Genomic DNA, 21650 nt, shown 5'->3' on the forward strand with positions numbered 1-21650 from the left:
CCACCTCTAACACTGAGCTTCCTCAAGTGATCTGATTGAGTTCTTTGCTACGGGTTTCAGAGAGCTGAGGTCCTTAGACAAAAGGCCACAAACTGGTGCTTTCTATATGAAATATCAAGCAGCATCATAAAAATAAACTGCTCTAAGAGTGAGCTTCACTTTCTGCTTGGTGAAGGTAGCTGGGCTTTCCCTGCCCACCTTGGAGCAGCGCTGGATGCAGGGGTCCCAGTGCATCAGCATCTCCCACCACACTGCAACAGGCCGATGCTCCCCAGATCTCTCCATAAGGTGGAGACAAGGTCCATCCCACCGGAGTCCCTCGAAGCCCTTCTCTCTCCGCCTTTCTCCATGAGACGGCGGTGACAGCGTTGCGCGAGGCATTGCAGACTGTTTACAGGCTTCTAGAGTTCCCAGGCACTTTAGGACAGCGTCCTGCCACTGTTTCCAAATGGACAGCCAGGACTTTTATAAGTGAACTTTCCTCTCCGTGTCTATTTATTATATGTAAACATTTGCCAGAAAAACACCACTCGGGCATGCTCAGAACCAGCCAGGTCATTGCAAAAGGCAGCGGCGGCGTCACATGTGACAAGAGCGCGGAGCCCGAGTGCTCCTATTCTTAGCGCTGGAATGTACACAATGCTCAGCGCCCGCCGCTCCTGCGCGCAGCGCCGGCAGCGGCAAAACTGACCGCGGCACAAACACGGCCAGGAATCACCCGCTATGAATCACCTACCTACTGAAAGAAACCTCCCGCGGGTTCATAGGGTTTTGTCCAGGCTCTAGCTATGGAAAAACTCAGCAGAGAATAAACGACAGAGAGTAAGTGCATGCAGTGAAGGACAACAGAAGGTAAATGTTTCTACCCTTCGGTTCCACTGCAGATTGAGCAGTTAAGCCATGACCGTAGATACTCATCATATTGTTCTGCCTGGCACTTAATTGAGTCATTGTGTGTCTGATTAACATGAAAAAAACACAGCTAAGCAGAGTTAATAAATAACTTTTAATGCAGATTCCCAGTCTCTAGGGTTCCGTTCGCCCTGCTGCAGAGTTCAGCTCTGCCAGATTTGCATTCTTTGGGAGTGACTAACTCTGGAGGAAAGAGGCACAAGCTACTAAACTGCTAATACTTTAAAACAGTGAATAAATGTCTAAGAGCATTTATTCAACACGATGGAAACAGACAAACCAATTGCTTCAGCCCTCCAGCTTTAATCCAAAATCAGTGAGATAACTTCGGTGCTTTTGCTTCTTGCCAACGACACAGGCAGTGCTGACCTCAGACTTGCAACCTATCTGATAACTTTATGAAAGTTTTAAAGGGTCTTAGCGACTTTTTGGCTTCTTTATTATTTTCCCACTGTGCTTAAACTATGTTCCATTTTTATGTGTAATAGTGAACGGATATTTACAGCAACATCAAAGTCCTGATTTGTTCCCTTGGAGCTGGATATTTCAATAAAAGCTGCTAAGAATTTGGGGTTTTTTTTCCTGCCAAATCCAGAATTCATCTCTCTCGTATTTTGCTATGGAAGAGGGATCCACTAAAGAGTTTCTCTTCAAAGACCAGGACTTCTCCTCTGAACTGCTGAGGCAGCTGAATGCTCTGCGGCAGAGCAGGATGCTGACCGATGTTACCCTCTGCTCTGGGGGCTTTGAAATCCCCTGCCACCGAAATGTGCTGGCTTCCAGCAGTCCATACTTCAAGGCAATGTTCTGTAACAACTTCAGGGAGAGTCACCAGCCTAAAGTCGTTCTGAAGGGCATCGACGCTGATATTTTGGATCAGATTATCCTTTATGTTTATACTGGGGAGATTCTAATATCCACTGAGAATGTCTTGTGCCTCTTGGAGACTGCATCCATGCTGCAGTACACTAAGCTGTTTGAGGCCTGCTCTACCTACCTCCAAGACAAGCTGACTCCTGACAACTGTCTGAGCATGATCAGACTGGCAAAAGTCTTGAACTGCCAAAGCCTGAACAAGAAAGCCAAGGCTATGGCTTTGAAATGTTTCCCTGTGGTGGCTTCTTCTGAGGACCTGAAGGACCTCTGTCCCATGGAGCTCATCGATTACCTTGGGGATGATGAACTCTGTGGGGAGGAGGAGCAGGTCTTTGAGGCACTGATGGTCTGGATCCGGCACGACCTCCAGGCACGACAAGGCTACATCCAAGAGTTGTTCAAGAAGGTCCGACTTCAGTACGTCCATCCAACTTTCCTCTTCCATTTCATTGCTAATGACTCACTCGTTCAGTCCTCACCCACTTGCAGGAGCATCCTGGAGTCAGCCCGGAGACACATGTTTTCCTTGTACAGCACCAACACGCCTGACATCAAACCCATGATGCATGTTCCTCGCAGGTACTCCAGCCAAGAGTTCCTCATCATCATTGGTGGCAGGAAGGACAGCCAGCAGACAACGAGGGATGTCCTGCTGTATGATGACAAGACGAACCAATGGCTGAGCCTGGCCAAACTTCCCATGCGCCTGTACAAAGCCTCTGCAGTGAGTTTACACAGCAATATTTTTGTGCTCGGAGGGATGCCTGTTAGCAATAAGAAAAGTCTGGTCAGTGGTAATATTTACATTTACTCCCTCAAACTCAATCAGTGGAGGTTGATTGAGCACATGCTAGTTCCACGTTACTCCCACAGAAGCCTGGCATATAAAAATTATATTTTATCATTCGGTGGAATTGGTGAAAACCAGGAAATCCTGAATTCTGTGGAAAGATACGATAGTGTCTACAACACCTGTGAGAGCATGGCAAACATGCCTGTTGCCGTCCTTCACCCTGCTGTTGCTGCCAAAGATCAGAGGGTTTACCTCTTTGGGGGAGAAGATATACTGCAAAACCCTGTTCGGCTTATCCAGGTAATGGTCAGTGAGTCCTGCTTGTTGTAGGCAATTTCTTCTAAGATATTCAGCAGTCCATCACCTTCATGAGGAAATGAAACCACTCAAAAGACCTAACTGTATGTTGCAGAAAGAGGCAGGATGAGTTGATCCGTGGCCTCAAGGAGCATTGCAGCTCTCCCATTTCCCCTTCTGGATGTTTTTCAGGCAGCAGCCCTGAGGCACTGCTTTGGGTGTCAGTCAGCTGTGCCACTGGTGGGCACTAGGGACAGGGCTGCTGCAGGTGATGCTGTGGCAGGAAACAGCAGCTCCCCCTGCCTGGCTTCATGCCTGTAGCCAATCTCACCAAAATCAGTGCTTTCCACTTGGCGCTGAGGTGGGGTCTCAGCCACGCACCTGCTCGCTCGCAGCAAATGCAAACACTCACGATCATTACAGCGATTAGATACTCACTCATCAAAGGGCGACAACTTAAACTGACAGTCATTTTGGATAAACAGTTGTGTTAAAAATGTGGCTTCTGCCACGTGTTGCTGGCTCTCTGCCTGCTTTCAGCCGCTACACTGTATTAGGAGGAAAAAATACATTGATTTTTTTTTTTTTAATCTGATTTGATGCTTTAGCAACATTGTGGTGTTCCTTTTCCCATGAGTGTTTTTCACTGTTCATCCTCTTTAACTAAGATGGATCATTAAGCTAAGATGGCAACCAGGACACGAGCAATGCTTTGTAATGGTACTTCATTATCAGGGGGAAGGAAATGTATTTATCAGTTAGGGGGGAGATGCCCTGGTGATATTTGCTATATTAACAGGCAGATAACATGACATAAAAGTTTGTGTCACCTAGATGCAGTTGATTGAATGGTCATCAACAGGCAACAGCTCTTTTTCTCATATAAATCGATGACTTAGATACCACTCTAAGTCCTTTTGCCAGTCTGAGTGCATACCAATCGCCAGCATAAATATAGCAGCTGGGCAAACACAGTGGCTGCCAGCAGAGTTAGGTGAAGCTGAGATTTGTTTGCCCAGGAAATTGCTAAGGCTAATAAGGAATACACAGAATAAGTGGAAAATGAAATGAATCAGCTTGCCCTTTGGGACAACTAGTTACAGTGATTTAATGGCCATGCAGGAAGACTTCATATGGCAGAAACACTGTTTTAGTGCTTGTGCTAGCATCTCTTGAGCAGAAAATCTTGGAGATCCAGAATGCTTTCCAAGGGGAAGTATTAGGGAAAAAAAGTGGGTACATTCTCAGATTTCCAGCAGTTTGAGCCAGAGGATTGTATTTATTACAGCAAAATAAAACCCAGAAGTTCCTCTGTAATTACAGATGCCAGTTAAAATGAAACATAAACAGCTGTGTGATATTTTTTTTTTTTTTTTTTTTTTTTTTTTTTTTTTTGGTAAGGTTTACCATGTCTCCAGGAATATGTGGTTTCGTATGGAGACCAGAGTAGTGAAGAATGTCTGTGCACCAGCTGTCGTGATTGGAGACCAGATTATCATCGTAGGTGGTAAGGGCTCTGTTTCACCTTTCCTCTCCCTCCCCCTGCCCAGATGCTGTGGGTTTTTGCAGCCTTCCTCTTTGGGGTGCTTCCTCAAAAAGCACCTGGATCTTGGGAAGGAAAGGAGGAGTGTTCCTACCCTCCGTGCACTTCTCTTATGGAGTCTTATAGCGATTGAAGTGCAGATAAGTTCTCCATGAGACACTTTCTTACCCCAAGTAGCAGTACCTAGTGGAGGAAACTGAGGAAAAGCCAATGCAAGTTACTGCTCTTGGGAGGAAGCCAGGAGCATGGGGGTCCTGAACCTCCCCTGCTGACTCGCAGCCTGGGGCTCCCTGTCTGCTCCACTTGGAAGAATGGAAAGCACGGTTATCACAAGGCCATGGATGGCTTGTCAGGATGGGTGGGCTGTGGTCTGTGAGGTGTTGGTTGGTCTTTGGGCTGCCTCCTGGGGGTAATTGTGAAATATCCCAAAAGGAGTGCGAAACACTTGGAAAGAGGAAGCTTCCCAGTGTCTTTTTCAACCTGAGGACCAGCCCGTGCTCATGGAAGTTGGGTGTATCATGTCCTTGATAATTTGGCCATCTACAGTCCTTAATGCCTCTTCCCTGACCACAGACTGCCAGGAGAAAGCATGTGTTGAATTATTTAAGGAAAAATGAGACACATAGTATCTTTAGCAAAGCAGAGGATTGAGCCCAAACTGCGCAGGACTTCAAGGTGGCGTCACCCCTCAGGGAGAGGCCACTGCTATCCTTTGCAGTGAGAAGAGGGAGAGCTGAGTCCAAAGGTTTAAGACTATCAGGCTCCTATGTGGCAGGTTGCCCTCACCTCAGACCACATTCGTTTCTCTACCTGGACAAGGTGCTGCTGGGTACCAAGCTTCCACACCTCCAGTGCTCCAGGGCAATGTCCCTCTTACCAGCCCTTACCTCTCAGCTGATAGGAGGTTAGATCATCCCTCAGAGGAAGAGCTGTCCGCTGGGTCACTGGCATGGTGGCCAGCACACGTGTGGTGCTGAGGGATTTAGGAGTGGGGCGAACACTGGTGGCAACATTCTGTTGCATACCCAGCTCCAGTCAGCAGGCAGCTACAACTCCAACCCAACAAGGCCTATCACACATTCCATTCGTTTCTGTATTTCCAAGTGAAGTTCTAGGAGTCTGTTTGGTAAAAAAAAAAATATTTTCAGATGTTTGAAGGCACATGCAGGTAACTGCAAGCTCCAGCTGTGTTTGACAGATTGATTGCCTGAATTGATTGCCTGATCTGATGGGCTTTATATGGTGCTCGTCAAGCCTTGGCTGCCAAGCTGCTACGAGACAGGATGAGGACAGACAGGAAAGGAAGCTAGACAGGCATTCCTGTGACACATCACTTCTTAGTTTAGATATCTTAATCTTACCAAAATATATACTACAGTAATAGGTTTTATTGAAGACCAGCATGAAATATATTATTATTATTCCTTCCGCTGGCCATAAGTGCTTAATTCGCATTCCCATCTGTCTCTTCCACCTCTGGCTTTGTATCCAGGGTACACCCGGAGAATAATTGCTTATGATACGAAAGACAACAAGTTTGTTAAATGTGCAGACATGAAGGACAGACGAATGCATCATGGGGCCACTGTCATCAAGAACAAGCTGTATGTCACAGGAGGACGATGTCTCACCTCGGACAATGCCATCAAGGACCTGGATTCCTTGGACTGCTATGATCCAGAGACTGACACATGGACACCACAGGGAAAAATGCCGCACAAACTCTTTGACCATGGGTGCCTTACACTCCAATGTGTCCCCTGCTCTAACCTTCTCTAAACCACTTTTGGTACTTCCTTGATATTTTGTGCTTTTCTTCCCAGAAAGGACCCACCTCAGTCTGCAGAGAGCACGTGGGGAATCTTCATGCGATCCCGCAAAGTCCTGACCTTGAAGGTACCAGCAGGGGTAGTTCTTCCCAGACCCTGAGCCAGAAAGGTCGTGAGCTTTGAGCTCACACTGTATTCACCTGGCTGATATTGCATGTGGTGCTGCTGAGTCTGGTTTGGAGGCCTTACCCAGCATCTGATGAGGAAACACGAAAAAGATACTGGGTAAGAACCCAGTGTGGGATTTAGTCTTTGTATATACTCTAAAAGTGGAGAGGGATGCTGATATCTCCAGGGAAAGTAAGATCTTTGCTGTCATGAAAACTCAGCTGTCTGTCACAGCCCTGTGCTGCTCATGGCTGACCAAGCTTTCCATTTCCAGTGGTGGGAGTGTTTAGAATAGGAAGCCCCAAGCTCCAGTCTTGAAGCCAGCCCAGGAGCAGCTGCCTAAATTCGCTGTGGTAGTCAGCTCATAAGAAATAAAATTTTAATGTTCCTAGCAGCTAATTAGAAATTGGCAAAAGACTGATGCTTTGATTTGAACACTCATATTGCAACAAGAAGCAGATTTGACTTTTGTAAGCTGACACTCTTCCAGTACAGGGAAGATTTTTGTTCCATCTGCCTGCCCTCTGAAGGATCAGGAGAAAATAGGATAGAAATAAAGATTGTCTGCATCTTCTTTTTCAATGGACCTCATTTTGCAGGGATCTTCCTTCTCCTTTTGCATGAGGAATAGCGGTGGGGTTATTTAGGATGACTTTGGCTGATGGAGTTCCTGAAATGTAGAATATCAGAGAAGACACACAGAGGAAAGGGGATGTAAAAGAGAAGAGGTATTTGGGAGGAACAATTTCTTTTTCCCTTTCTCCTCTCTCCAGACCTGGAAAAGAGCCCATGAGACAAAGTCAGTGACAGGAAGCCAGCTTTCCAAGAAGAGCAAGTCTAAATCTGCCGCTTGGCAAAACAGCTCTGGCTCCACCAATATTTTCGTGGGGTTCTGCCGCTAAGTGCATACTTTTAAAGGGAGGGGATTAATCACCAGACACTGAACAGGCTGTGAACTGCTCTTAGGTCACCCGTCTTGGTAAGATTGCTGAGACAGCAAGGAGCTTTACAGATGACCACTATCCAGAGAAAGGATGGCAGAAACAACACCACTTTTTCTTCATATTTGAGAGAAAGTGGGACTTTTCAAAGGGCACAGGTTGGCATGAGGAAACCACGCTCAACCTTCCTCTTCACAAAAGGCTGCACAGCCACGTTGTCACCTCCACATTGCAGAAAACCAGCTCCAGACACTAAGATTGCCTCACAAAAACTGAGCAGAAGAGTACAGAAATCGTTAACAAAGTAGAGGGCTGGAAGGAAGTATTTAGTATCAACTGCTGGTTTAACAATGCAAAATAAAAGGGCTATTATTGTTTGCATGAGCCTTGTGTTCAGGAGGCCCCATTGTTCCCTCCCTTTGTTGATAAAGAGAATTGGTTTTGCACCAGTGGGTATTGCCAGGGTTTCCTTCCAAGGATCTGAATAAACCTGCAAAAAATGAGTGGGAACTCAAACTCCTCTCCTAGCTGAGAAGCCTTTGGCTAGATTTCTCTTCTGTCTTTCAGTCTATATCATCATCTCCTCCTTGTGCAAAGCAGAACTAAATCATGGCACTTGCCAAACTGAGCTGGAGCAGTGATTCATCCTTGCTTCCTTACAGACCAGCTCCAGCTCCCTGGAGAAAGAAGCCTTGTCATGGCCAATTATGGAAAGTCTGCCCCAGGGAAATGTTTATTCCTAACCCTGCAGTGCTGCCTTCCCAAACTCCATCCTGTTGTGACCCCACTCAGCTCCAAACTCCAGGAGACGCCAGTTGCTGCCCTGCATTTTAGCTGACAGATTCCTGCCAGGCTCGTGACTGTACCCAAAACTGAGGGGGAAAAAATTTGACTTGGGGCCATAATCCCATGTTTGCAAACCATGGCCAGAGTCATTGCTTTACCCTTAGAAGCGAACAGACTTTTTTTAAATTCCCATATCATATAACTAGTGATTTTCTCTTTGTTCATGTGGGACCATGCAGTACCTTACACAGCTGGGCAAGAAATGGGGAGTGCAAAAAAGAGGCAGGGTTGCAGCAGGATTGAGCACAGCATTTTTTCCCCCATCTCTTGGGGAATTCCCTACTTCACCCCCAGCTCCTTGGAAATGCCAATGGCTATGACCAGCTCTGCTCTGGCTGCAGCCCTGTGCTCCTTCCCTTCACAAACTTCTCACCTCATGCCCATAATTCAAGGACTTTGGGATTGCTGGGCATTAAATTCAAAACCTGGTTTATAATAGGCTTTTGTCTTGTGGTGAGTTTTGATGCAAAGGTTTTTGTCAGGCTCTCTTTGAAGAAGAGGGGTTGCAATCAGAAAACAATGTTGAGCCTTTCCAAGACAGATGAGGGATAGCAAAGTTGGTTAGTTATGGGTAGGGAGCAGCACACGCAGCTACAGGATGGGATACTCAGCTCTGGGTGGGCACTATGGGGAGAAGGGATGTTGCCTTTCTAATCAGGCGCTGACCACCACCTGGCCCACCTAGACCGGTACCTAATACCATCCTCACTGCTTTACAGTAGAAGTACTCTCAGCAAGAATTGGCTAAGGTGCCTCTTTCTCCATTGTCAGGAGGGGATTTTCAGGGCAAGATCTGCAAGGCTGTCACTACCTGATACACTTTTACATGCTTTTTCAGTGGTCTGATCATTTAAATATTCAAGCATTTGAGTACTCACTTAGATGGAATCCCCCATGGGAGAGCAGCAAGGCTCTTCACAAATACAATGATGGCCCCATGGAAAGGCAGGAATTTGTTGCTTTTCATTTAATAACCATGGAAGCCATAGAAAAAAGGGTTTTGAAAAAGATTTCTTCTTGCAACTTCTAGAAGGGTTGAGCACCTGCCACATTTTTTCAAATGAGGGATTGCTCTAAAAGTTCATCACCACCAAGGCCTTGTTCTCGGGTGCTCTGACACAGTCTCTAGATCATGTAAACCATAGGACCACATGGCTGGAACGGGTCTGTTCCATGGGACAGTTAGTTACCTAGTCTGTCATGATACTTGTCCAAAACACTGAAAATCTGCCACAAGATGCTCTGATCCCTCCCCAGGTAACATACTTGAGGTGTTATTGGCCTCAGAGTTTTTAATACTATCTTCTTTACTGTATCTTCTGCCACAGAGATAAATTGATTATCCTTTTAGATGCCATGTACTTTTTACATCTTTAGAGTTTATTAGGACATTTCAAAGTCTGTAGACTAAACAAACCCAGCCCTTTCAATCTTTCCTCATAAGTCATGTTTTCTAGACCTCTGATCACTTTTGTTGCTCTCCTCTGAACAATTTTCAGTTTGTCTGTCGGTGTTTGTTTTATTTATTTAAGGGCAGGGCTACGGCTCAGCCTTTCAGTGCTGAGAAGGGCAATAAACACTTTCTGCATCTTACCTACAGCATTCCTGGTCTCAGAGCCAGAAGGATTTTGTTTTTCACAGCAGCAGCACAATACTGACTAGGCTTCAGCTGTCGTCGCAGTTAAGGAATGTTTGCAAGTTTGGGCAAGGTCACAGGGAAAGATTGCAGGACATCCAGAATCTCCCAGGGTTATTCCCTAAATCCATCTTTGCTTTTGCTCATCAGGATCCCAAATAAGAACCTGTTGAAAACAATGTCTCTCCATGGCTTCAACGAGAGGCTTTGGACATGGCCCTAATTATTGTGTTCTCAGATGGGTTCATCAATAATTCTATTCATTTTAACAGCAAATATTTAATGTTTGAGGGGTTTTGTTTGGTTGGTTTCAGGCAAAAAAAGAAAAGGAAGGGAGGAGATTGCATTTTCTTTACAACTTTCTTCCTCTTGCCTTGCTGCAAAACCAGAGCTGAGTCCTGCTGCACAGGCAGCCTGTGGCAGCAACTTTGCTTTGATCTCAGCAAAGAGTCGTAGGTTAAGCCTGTGTTTTTTCACTGTAACTGTTTATCAAACAATGCAGTCCTTTCCAAGGGCAGCCTTTTTCTTCTGCAGTAATATGTTTATAATTTTAATGCATTTCCTGCTTCTTTTTGATTAAACACACCTGACAAAGTAGGAAAGATGTCAATGCATAAATAAACGGGCACACCAAGTTCATTGCTTTGTCAGTCCTCTTTTTCCAAATGCCAAGGAGTTCATTGTGAGGTGAATCCTCTAGCTAAGAAGGAAACAATTGGGTAGAGCATATATGAATAGCGTACAGGGTAATTTATCCCTGGCATTGTTCCTTAACCTGATCTGAGAGCCATTAATAATTGACAGCAGCAAAACCAATCCCTTTTTAAAAATATAACCATCCATACTTTTTTCCAGATGGTTGAAAGCTCCCCCACAGAAGTTGAAGTCATATTCTCCATGGCACAGTGAGCATGAATTCCTCAGTGCAAGGTTGCACCTGCAGAGGAGCTGAGATCTGCTAATTAGTGGACTGCTAATAATGTTTTCAGTGTGCTAAATCCAGTGAGGTTTCCCACAGTCCAAATGAAGCAGAGTTCTTATGGACAAACTGATGTCTCAGGCTGCTGGTGGCACCAATGTCCGCAGGGCTCCTCAGGGTTTGTGTTGGAGCCCTGAGAGATTGATCTGGCCTCTTCTGTTTATTGATGTTTCCAAAATAGTAGCAGAGTAGCGAGGAGCCCAACTGCTCTGTCACTCGGCAAGTCACCCACTGGCTCCAGCTGCCGCCTGTCACTTCTCTCCCCAGGGCTCTTTCTTTGCCTGTACTCCTTTCATGTTGCAAGAACCCTTTCCTAGAAAAGCAAGCAGCAGCACATCTCGAGCAGCTCTGGGCCAATATGCACATGTCTCGCAGCTGCTTTAAACACAAGTCATCCCCACAGCTGTCAGAGACTTCTGCCTTAAGAGTTAGGGGTAAGCCTGAGGTAAAACACTGCTGGAGGTGGGAAAAGGTGGAAGAATCTGGTCCACTTCTTCATTTGGTCAGGAAGATGCTTGTAACCATCCATATCTAATCTTCCCATGTCTAGTTCCCTGAAGTTTGTTTCTTGACCAGACTGTGCCTTCCGATGAATTAGGCCATGTCCCACCACCCCTCCCTAAAGCAGGCATGCTGGGACAAGGACAAATGCATATCTGCTTTCTCAGATCCCCCAGTGCCACATCTGTAATGACGTCTCCTGAGTTTTGCCCTGGTCTTGGCACATTGCTGAGTTTTCTCTCTGCTCTCAGATACCTTCCTAGGCTCTGTAGTTGCCCTGAACCAATGTTTAGCTGTGGCAATGACCGCCCAGAGCACCAGGAAGTAACACCAAGGACTCTCAAGTCCAAATTTTCAAACTGATGGGATGCTTCTGGTCTGGGAAACCAGCCCAAATCAATCTGAGTCTTAGAGCAGAACCCTGGGACTTCTCTGTAAGACCTGGGGGACTGTAAGGGAATTTGTTCAGCCCTGAGGAGCAGAGAAAAAACTTAATGGAGAGTGCTGTAATGTGAAACTTGGCTACAAAACTTCAGTGCTGGGAAAGGGCACTGTTTTATCCAGATCAGCAGCAAGCCCTGGAATTAATAGGCTTGATTAAACTGTTTTGATGTGCATGGTATGTGGAGATAAGGGCCCAATTCCCTAGGGTTTCCAGTGAAAATTAGATGTTAACATAACAGTACGTGACATTCTCTGACAGGAGTAAGGAACACTGCTGAAAGACAAGAGACGAGTACAGACCAAGGGGCAAAAGAGGCACTTCTTCAGAGAGCAAAGTTACCATGAACTCGCTGGATCTGTTTCAATGCTGAAATGACGTGGACCCTGGCACCAGGCAGATCAAAAGCAAGGGAACTATGCCTGCTTTGTGTTGTTATGACACATATATTTCCCTGAAAATGACATTAAAATGTACCAGAGGTTCAAACATGGTTCTGTTTATCTATTCCCTGGGTAGGATCCTAGAGACAGCCTGAGCACTGCAGAATATGGCCTCTGTGAAGTAAACTTGGCCTCTGGCATGAGGACCATCAGCAAATGTGAAACAGGAAGCCAGTGCGTCAGGGCACACATTGACTATTGCCCAGAGCCGCCTGTCAGGGCTGCAGCCCTTGGAGACACACAAGGGGATGGGCCATGGGAGGACATTCCCCTGCCATGCACTGAGGTTTGCCAGAGAGGAAGCAGATGGCATAGAATGATTCCTCCCCATCGCATTGACCCTGGGCTCATCCTGTGCAGAAATATGGAAAGGCTCCTCATTACCCAGGCTGTGTCAACAGTGCCGCAACGTGCTGCAGGCCTTATTTCAGCCCTGGCACTCCCTTGCAGTGGAGCTTGCAGCTGAATTACCCATTAATTCACGGTGTGGACTTACCCATGTGTGCACGCAGAGCCATGGCATCCGACGGAGAAGACTCTCAGCAACTTAGCTGAGCTACTGAGCAACTGAGCTCAAACCTTGACCAAGGAGGAAAGCAGAGAGATCCTATGGATGTTCTTTGAGATGCTGTGATATTTAATGGCTAATTCAGACCTTTTTAGATGAAGGAAGTCTTTGGACTTCGTAGGTTTTGACTGAAGGCTCCTGTCTGAGAGATGATGTTCAGGGCCTACAAGAGTTGTCTCTTCATAATAACTTGGAACAAATGTCAGTAAATAGAGCCTATTTCTTCTTCCAGGGGGCTCTGGAAATTTTTTCAGGAGAAAAGTAGCAACACACAATGAAAGAAGGATTGCAGGCAAACAACTACAAATGGAAGGGAAGCCAAAAACATGTTCACCCTTCCAACCTTGAGCATATGTTTTTTATGGCATGAAATGTGACATGCACAGTCGATCACGGATATCAAGCTGAGAGTCTGTTATTTGTGGTGGCAACATAAAATACACAGGCACTCACTCCAAAGAGCTTATGAGAGACTGGGAGCTGAGGACACAGATGGCCCGCAGAGCACCATCAGCTGGACTTTCAAAGCATCCAGCTCATTCATTAGGCAAGAGCAACATCTTATGCCATAACCTGAATAACTGAAGTAGAAGTGAAATAAAATAAAATAAAATAAAATAAAATAAAATAAAATAAAATAAAATAAAAATAAAATAAAATAAAATAAAATAAAATAAAATAAAATAAAATAAAATAGAATTCAGCTCTTCTCTGTGGCTCCCTGGTCCACAGATCAGCACACAAATATGATCAACAAGTGCCAAGGCCCAGGACTTTCTGTAAACTTGGGCAAAACCGGCTGCATCAACCTTTCTATCCCCAGACACCTCATAGCCAGAATAGAACCATTACCCTTCACCTAGGAGAAGAGGTTTTTTCCCCTGATTTTCCACACCAAGATTTTTCCCTTCCCCAGGAAAGGTAGCAGAAGGGTTAGGAAAACTCAAGGACTGGGCACACACCTGGGAAAATGGATCCCTTCTGCTTTTAAAAACAAGGGATTTATAGAGTTAGGACAGAACATTCAGACAGCTCAGGGAAGTCTGATTACCAGGAAAAACCTATAAAAGCCATTTAGATTGTCTGAAAATACTTCTACATTTCCCTTTCATATTTCCAAAGCAATTTCAATGGTAAGGTAATAGGTAGTGCAGACCAATCTTCCTAGGACTGCCACCAGTGAAGGGAAATGCAGCTGGGGAAATTATTACATGGATCAATAGGATTTTGCCTTTATCATATTTGTTTGACTCTAGAGCATATTTTCCTCTACTGATTTGTGGCTGCAGTATGTTGGTGAACTCAGCTTGATCAGGAGAAAATCCCTGGCCAGGTTTTAGTAGAAACCTTCAGACACACTGATACTGCCAGGCTCAGTGGGGTATGGCACTGGCAATCAGCATGAGTCACTTACCCCGGAGCTGTAGGAGCAGAGAAGATCTGAAGATCTAGATCAAATTGATGAATTGGCAGCATCTGACACAGTTTAAGAGGTTAAGCCTATTTATATACAAATGAGGGTAATTTTCATAGCTGAAGAGATAGTATTGTTCTTTTCAATAAATTCATAATGAACTTTAGGGAGGAGAATACTGAGATCTGTACTCAGATAACTCTTTGGAGATGAGAGGCAGTTTGTCCAAAACAAGGATGGAGTCGAAAGAGACAGTAATTCAAGAGCACATTATCCTCTCACTGGATTAAGTTTTGCTTTCAGGACAGTACAAAGCATCCCTGTGGAGCCAGATCTTGATCTCCCAGCCGGGTGCATAGGTGGGACCCACACAAGTGCATTTGAAAGAGGAATCTGGGAGAGACAGAATGGATTTGCATCTGCCAGCAAACAAATAGCTTATTTTCAGAAGAATTTCTGTTATCACTTCATCTTACTTCTTTAGTGAAATACAATGTTTATTATTAAAAGGGGACAGCATTTTGCTCTTTTAGTGACATGAAATTAGGTAAACATTCTTGAAAAAACAAACTGTGAACTATTAGCCTTACAGTCCTGTGGTAGATCACACCCCTTCTCATTCTGCTCATGTCATTTGCCTGTGGATTATTCTCACAGCAGAATCAGCTCAAGGCCTACTTCAAATTTTGCCTAAAGTCTAACTTGAGGAAACCCTCTTGATTATCACTAATGGTGAAAATGAAGGTTAGTTTGCTAGTGGGTGTCAGCAAGTGCAGCTATGTGACATCACCAGTAAGTGAGAAAGGATGTGACCTGCTGAGTGATTGTGGGTAAAACATTGTTTCTTTCATGTCTCCAATGCCACATCATTAAAATAACAATGATACCAACCCCATAAGGGCATTTCAAATGAATCTGCTAAAGCTCAAAAAATCGCTGCCATTTGTGAATTGCTAAAGATTGCTTTTGTACAATCCTACTGCAGCTACTTGCTCTTTAGGGAGTAACCACACCTATAGAAACAGTGCTCTTAATTAATATAATCGTGATCTTAAATGAATGGGTATTCACCTGGATAAGCACAAAGATTTATGAAAAGAATATGGGACTGATTTTGACTGAGGCTACCCATCACCTCAGGGGAGGGGGGAAAATTTGTAGGGGTTTTAACACTGCTTTCCATAGAAATCAAGGAGGCATTGACTATGGACTTATAGACCCACAGAGAAAACAGGACCTTATCAAAAGGACACAAACACTAGCAGGATTTGCAGGTGGATGGGGCCCATGGACTAGTGATGCTTTCACTTAAAGGCTCTCTTGCTTGGAGGCAATCTCCTAAGTGAGCTTGAAAATTTGAAAATCATCTCTTTGAGGTAATCTGAAACTTTTTTCCAAATTCAGCATAATGATGTATGGAGCACTCCACGCACTCAATTAATTCACAAGTCTGCAATTTCAGATCATGCCAAAACATGGCATTTCCATACATGCATTCCAGCATGCACTTCTGCATCCCAGGTCTGTAGAACTAGGTCCTTGCTTGTCTTCCTGGAAAAAGTAAGTTTCTCTGTTCTTTTAATGGTTTTACACCAGCCTTTCTGAGACACCTTCTTGTAACATCCCCTCAGCATCTGTTTTATTTTAAAAGGATAAAAATGCATCGAAGTCTCACACATTCTTGCTGCTTTCAAGCTTCTCCAGTTACATTATTTATATTAATTTTTATATATATATATATATATATATATATTTTTTTTTTTTTTTTTTTTTTTTTTTTTTTAGTTTAAATTTCATATACTCAGTGGCAAGGACAGAGACCTGAAGGGTGTGTTGTTCTTAAAAACCATTTTATTTTGTCTGCTCTGTGATGAAAACATCTCTGCAAATGTAGGATTGCAAAGATGTTTGGGCACCTGCCATCACTCTATTAACTTTAAGCTGATCCTAGGAACTGGCAGTACTTGACTATCCAGTTCCCAAGTAGCATTTGTGAACTGCAGGAGTCCTTCAATCTTGTCTTCTAAGTATGATTCCTTGGGTGCCTGCACTCACCACCTGTCTTCGTAAGCTCAGCTCGGCCTGAAATCCTACAGTTAACATGAGACATCTTCATTCTTTGGCCTCTGCATGTGTATCTCAGCACAAAAGGGGACACAGTGTGAAGATGCCCAGGCTGGCAACCCAGGAGACTCAACAGCGTAAGTTTCATCAGCACTTGTGCAAGTCAGAATTCCTACTTTATGCTCTGGAGCTTGATCTGACAGTAGGTAGGTCAAATGCTTCAAAGCAGCCTTGTGGCAGCCTTGTTAAGTCCCCCAGGACTAGTACAGGGGTCCCTGGATTGTTTTTCACACCTTCCCAAAAGCAGCTCCACTCAGTGTGCTTCAAGCCGGGCTAGCAAATCAAGCAACTGCCTTTGAAAACTCTAGCTTTGGTCTTTGTGACTTTATCCTCTTGAGAGTGGCACCGCCTGGAGTGAGAAAAGACCTTTCCTTGTTTTCCTCAGTCAGAATTCAAACAAACTTTTGCTGACCTCTTCCCTTTGGCCATTTGATTTCAATGGGAAACGGACTGCACAGGGAACTTGGACCTCAAGCCTTGTATATTTTCTCTAATTTTCTTTTATCTTCACTAAAAAACATTTATTAATATATTAAGCTAATGTTTCTCTACAGAGGGTCACACACGGTTCAGCATGCATCTTGCATCCAAAGATTTCTCCAGGTCTCTAGTGTTAAGTTTTTCCAAACAGGTCGGCTATTTACTTGCTGTTACTGAAGGGAACAAGCAGAGCCCTTCTAGCTGACATCTAAAATAATGAAAGTAAAACCATATGTAAACCATACTTTCTGGAAATAAACTAACCCTTCTACATTTACAGGGTCAGGGGAGTATGAGTGACCCCACATATCCCCATGTGACTGCCCAAGTTTCCACACAGCAGGAGAAAACAGGTCACACAGATGTAGTTACAGAAGTTGAAATGGGGATGCAGGGAAGATGAGGAAACACTGCCAGATTTAGAGTAACAGGTGGTTCCTCTGTGGCATCCACTAGAAACGAGTGGTGCTGGGTGCTGAGAGCAACCTCTGCCGAGACGTCTGCACAACACGGGGTGGAAAACTGTCTGCACTTTTCCATGTGCATGGGGCACCATGGAAAATAAACAGAGGAACCTGCACATGTAGCATCAGCCCTTTCCTGTAATCGGTCCTGCAAGGAGCTTTGAAGGAACTTGACCCAGTGATAAAGACTGTACCTTAGGACTTTGGAAAAAGGGGATTTAGGCACCTGCTGCCCAGACTATGGCTTACTATCAACAAACACTTTGGCCACGATGCATGGATCACAGCAAGTGCTTAAATACCTTCACAGACGTGGGTGTTGCTGTCTCAGTTCTCCTGTTTCCTTTCCATGCCAAGCTGGTCTCTAGTTTGCATGTTGGAGAAGACAAATGCACTCATCTGTGTCAAATGCTATTTGAAATGAGGTTCGTATTTTAGGGGCCCACTCAACTCAGAAGAAATAACCCGTTCCCATTTCCAGCCCAGCAGAGGCATCTCATGTGACCCTACAAGTTTCTGCCCAGCAGAGGACAGGTCACACAGAGAGAGTGACAGGATTCCAAGCAGTGGATTGGATACAGACTGTGATACAGAGATTATCAAGCCCTGGCAGCTGCAGGAGTGAACTCAGAGCAGTCAAGAAGAAAACAATTAGCACAAGGTTTGAAACAGTCTCTGGGGAAGCTCAGAAAGACTTCTCATAGGCATTTCAGTGTCTCATATGGACACTGAGCTGGGTTCTCCACCATTCCACCCCTCATGTGAGCACTGGCACCTAAAGTAAATACTGTAATCATCATTTACTTCCAATTCATGTTCTAAAGGCTGCCCAAGAGAAGGAAGAGCTGTATTTTAACATACTAAGCTTACAAGATTACACTGCTGCCATGTGCCCAGGGCTTTCAAAAGGTGCAGCCAGACCCTCTGTGGTCCCGCTGACCTTTTCCCATTGATGACTAACATCAGGCCTGCCTGTACGAGCAGAGACCAAACTAGTCCAGAGTGGCAGTTCCTTGGCAGGAACTTTGTTCACCTTTCAGTGCCACATTTAATAACTCTGGGTGGCACTTATTGGAATACATTTTCCAGCAAGTGTCATACCAATGCTTTGATGAAATCAGGCCTTCTGTCTGATGTCAATCACCTACCCTTTGCCAGTTCAAAAGTGCTATCCATGCTGGAAAGGCAAGGCCCGAGGAATGCTTCAGCCCAGAACACACAGCTAAACCTGGCCTAGAAATATGCTGTAGTAGAAAGAAGTCATAACCCAGAGCCTTCAACCTGTTCTTTTACACTTTGTGTTGAACTACAGACTCACCAAACTACTGGAGCTACTTCCAAGTGTCTTCCCATCTGTTTTATGGGAAATCTTTCATGGACACTGGAGCTGGACTGTACACAGGCATGGGTATCTACTGCAGGCATGGGTATCTACTGAGGGACATCAAACTGGAAGTGCATCCACCTTATTTTGCAGACATTACATGGTCTTTACAACAGATTGACCAAAACAGCTGATTACAACAATATGAAGATATATTATGGTGTGGGCAAAGTTAAACCTCAGCTCATGGCCCAAGGCTATCCTTGCTAAATATGAAAAAGCAGACATTGTTCTCACCCCAGATTAGGTTATACTTTCAGTTCTTGTTGTTCCCTGGTGTCAATAGGAAGTATGTTCTCTGGCATCTGCATCAGGCCCGTTTGCACCAGTCCCCGATAGCTGCAGAGCTGCAAATTCTGCTTGTGGGTGGTGACTTTGCCTCCTGATCTTTTGTTTTCAAAATGCAGCTGCAGAGGAGAGGAACACGGCATCATTATTGCTATGAAAGGTCTTTTCATCCCCTGTGGTTTCCGGGTTAGAGCTGTGTTGGCTGAGGATTCCTCCCCCAGAGTGGAGGAGTAATGGAAATGCAGCCTAAAACAGGATCAGGAGGAAGATGTGAAAATGAGCACAAATTTACAGTGTATGAGTCAGTGCCACAAGGAATCTCTATGCCATAAGTAAAGATCACACCTCCTCTTGGTACAGCAGAGCTGTTCCCACACAAGGAGAAGGCATCCTGTGGTGTTCAGCGTCTTAAAAAGAACTTATATCCTGACTGAAAGTTTAATATTGGGAAAATACTTTCAGGTCAGTAAAATTGCAATTTCAGAGAAGGGTAAGAAAAGCAAGCATGGCATGCTGCATTCATTATCTGCTGTAAAATAGTATAGACCAGGCATGGAGGCCAAATCCTCTGCATCTGCAAATCAACAAAGCCTCACTGATGCCGCACTGATTAATTCTGCTGATGAGCTGACCTTTGTCATCAAAAACCGTTCTTGTACTGTAAGGAGTCCCTCGTGGGATATTATATTTTAAAATTTTCATTAACAGCCCCACTTTAGATTGTTCAGAGGAATCAAACTACAGCTCTAGCACAAGGAGTAGGCAACATGGGCTGAGAGATACCCAAGACTACAGGTCCACTGTTGAGTGTCTCCAGACTTCCTGGCCTAATAAATTCACCTTCTTTGGTAGATTAGGGCTGCCAGTGGCTGCAACTCCAACCTGAGCCTGTGCGTTCTCCAAGGCAGATACCAAGTCCTCGGAATGGGAAGAATTTGTCCTCCAAGGAAAGAGCCAAGGCCCAACAGAGAAAGACCTTCTCTTTTTAGGTAAGTGCGAACAGGGCAAAGCAAACTGAAGCCCAAAGGGCAGGGCCAGAGCTGAGCTAGGCAGGATTAGGAAGCTGACACTCAAGGCAGCCATGAGGCAGACCAGACAAGCTGCAGTCTGCTCTGAACTAAAGGTCCAAGGGATTGGCACAGTTGTGGTAAAAAGCAGCATTAAACGAGCTATTGTTATTTTTAGTGCTGTATTAGTCTTGAGGGCCAAACACTTAACTAAAGCAGAAATGTATGAGGTGTAAGAGAGCAGGTCAGAGCGGAGTAGCAGTGGGTGGGACAGCTGGTGGGACTGCTACAAAACCTGACCACTGGGCCATCCATCCAGACATCCTGCTTGACACCAGCCCATCGCTTCCCCAATGGGCCACACCAATGGCCAGAGAGCAGCCTCATGCCTCACTGCCTGCTCACCTGCCACATGCAAGGCAGAGCAATGCACTGGCTGTGCAGCAACAGTGCTGAGCCTGCCCACGGGCGGCCCCGCAGCCCAGGGAGGCACCCCGCATTCCTCTGCCCTGAGTGTGGCTCGTCCGGCCGCACCCAGCTGCCTGCCAAGTCACCGCGTGTCCCAGTGCCAACCCTCCCACCAGCAGCTCTCCTGGGGAAAGCAGGAGGAGCTCTTCAAGGAGAGAAGGTGCTCACAGAGGTGGTGGACAGGTGGTGTCACTCCCCATCTGTGAGCAGATGGTTTTGGGACAAACTTCTTCCAAGGAATTGCAAGATGAGGCTGATTCGTGCTTGAGCATCTACCAGCCTGGGAGACACCCGAAGAAACCCAGGACAAGGGAGGCCCAGGACTCAGCCCAGGACAGCAGCCTGGACCATACCTGTGCCCTTGGCACCCACTTCCCAACCAGTTCCTCACAGCTGTCCATGCAGCTGTGCACCTGCACAGGCAGAGGGGACACTTGTCACCACCTAGATCACTAGGGCATGGCCAAAGGCAGGCCCTGAGCCACAGAGGGTCCACTGTCCATCATTTTTTTTGGGGGGGGGGGGTGGCTATGGCACTGTATTAGGAAAGCCTGTGTGTAATTTCCCCAGTAGCTGGTCTCTGCTGCTCTCAGTTTATAAGTACAATGCCTTTTTCCCTAATTGCTAGACTGAAAAATTGCTGCTGGCATCCGAGGTTCAGTATGTTCCCAAATAAAAATCCTGTTTCCAAGGGCATATGAACATCTTCCTTTCTTCCACAGATTTCCATGGCTAGAACGTGGTGAACTGCTGACAAGGCACTAGGAGGAGCGGGATCAGGTCATCCTCTGGAATCCATCCTGGCTTATTTGAAAGCAGACATTGTTTCAAATACAAAAGGCTAAGTAGAAGATGCCATTTGTCACTCTCGGGAGCAGATTTTTATTGTAGAGGCCCCAGTCTTATTTGCACTAGATTGCCTCATAATGTGCAGGTGATTTATGCCATTCTTCAACTATAAATTGTATTTACATCCACTCCATGGTCTCTTTATATCATGAAAGTGTTGTAATGTGAACATAGGGTAAGTGAAAGGGATAATTTGTCTACAAGAAGAAAATCATCAGAATAAATGTGTGCATGAAGAAGAATCTTTTTCATCTTGGAAAATATTCTGTCTGGTTTCCTCATGTGAAAAAAGCCATTGACAACACAGATTTGATCTGCAGGCACTGCTTCCCGAGACCTGAACACCACAGATATGTGCTGCATCTTCCTCTAAAATGGGGTCAGAAATTACGAATCTCCTCTGTAACTAGTGTCATTTTCATTCACAGTATTTATCAAAAGATACCAAGCAGAGAGTA

At 45.2% G+C, this 21650-nt stretch overlaps 1 protein-coding gene across 7 annotated transcripts; it reads left to right on the forward strand.

Moving 5' to 3' along the window:
* The first annotated feature begins 581 nt into the window (after nt 1-581).
* Nucleotides 582-21263, forward strand: KLHL38 (kelch like family member 38). Of its 7 annotated transcripts, XR_005700447.2 has the most exons (6): nt 602-852; nt 1401-2881; nt 4280-4385; nt 5914-6475; nt 19721-19857; nt 21066-21263. XR_005700447.2 is itself a non-coding variant. In XM_040061403.2 (4 exons), exons 2-4 carry the CDS (start codon nt 1532-1534, stop codon nt 6198-6200), a joined length of 1743 nt encoding a protein of 580 aa, XP_039917337.1. In that variant the 5' UTR covers nt 582-852; nt 1508-1531; the 3' UTR covers nt 6201-6932. The 7 variants fall into 7 exon arrangements, 3 of the variants coding, with proteins under 3 accessions (XP_039917337.1, XP_039917303.1, XP_039917312.1); XR_005700456.2 differs by lacking the exons at nt 19721-19857; nt 21066-21263 and adding an exon at nt 11965-13273 and having other exon boundaries at nt 5914-6317; XR_005700449.2 differs by lacking the exons at nt 19721-19857; nt 21066-21263 and adding an exon at nt 11965-13271.
* The last annotated feature ends 387 nt before the right edge of the window (nt 21264-21650 follow it).

Source organism: Hirundo rustica, chromosome 1, assembly GCF_015227805.2.
Source record: "Hirundo rustica isolate bHirRus1 chromosome 1, bHirRus1.pri.v3, whole genome shotgun sequence".
Classification (NCBI taxonomy): domain Eukaryota; kingdom Metazoa; phylum Chordata; class Aves; order Passeriformes; family Hirundinidae; genus Hirundo; species Hirundo rustica.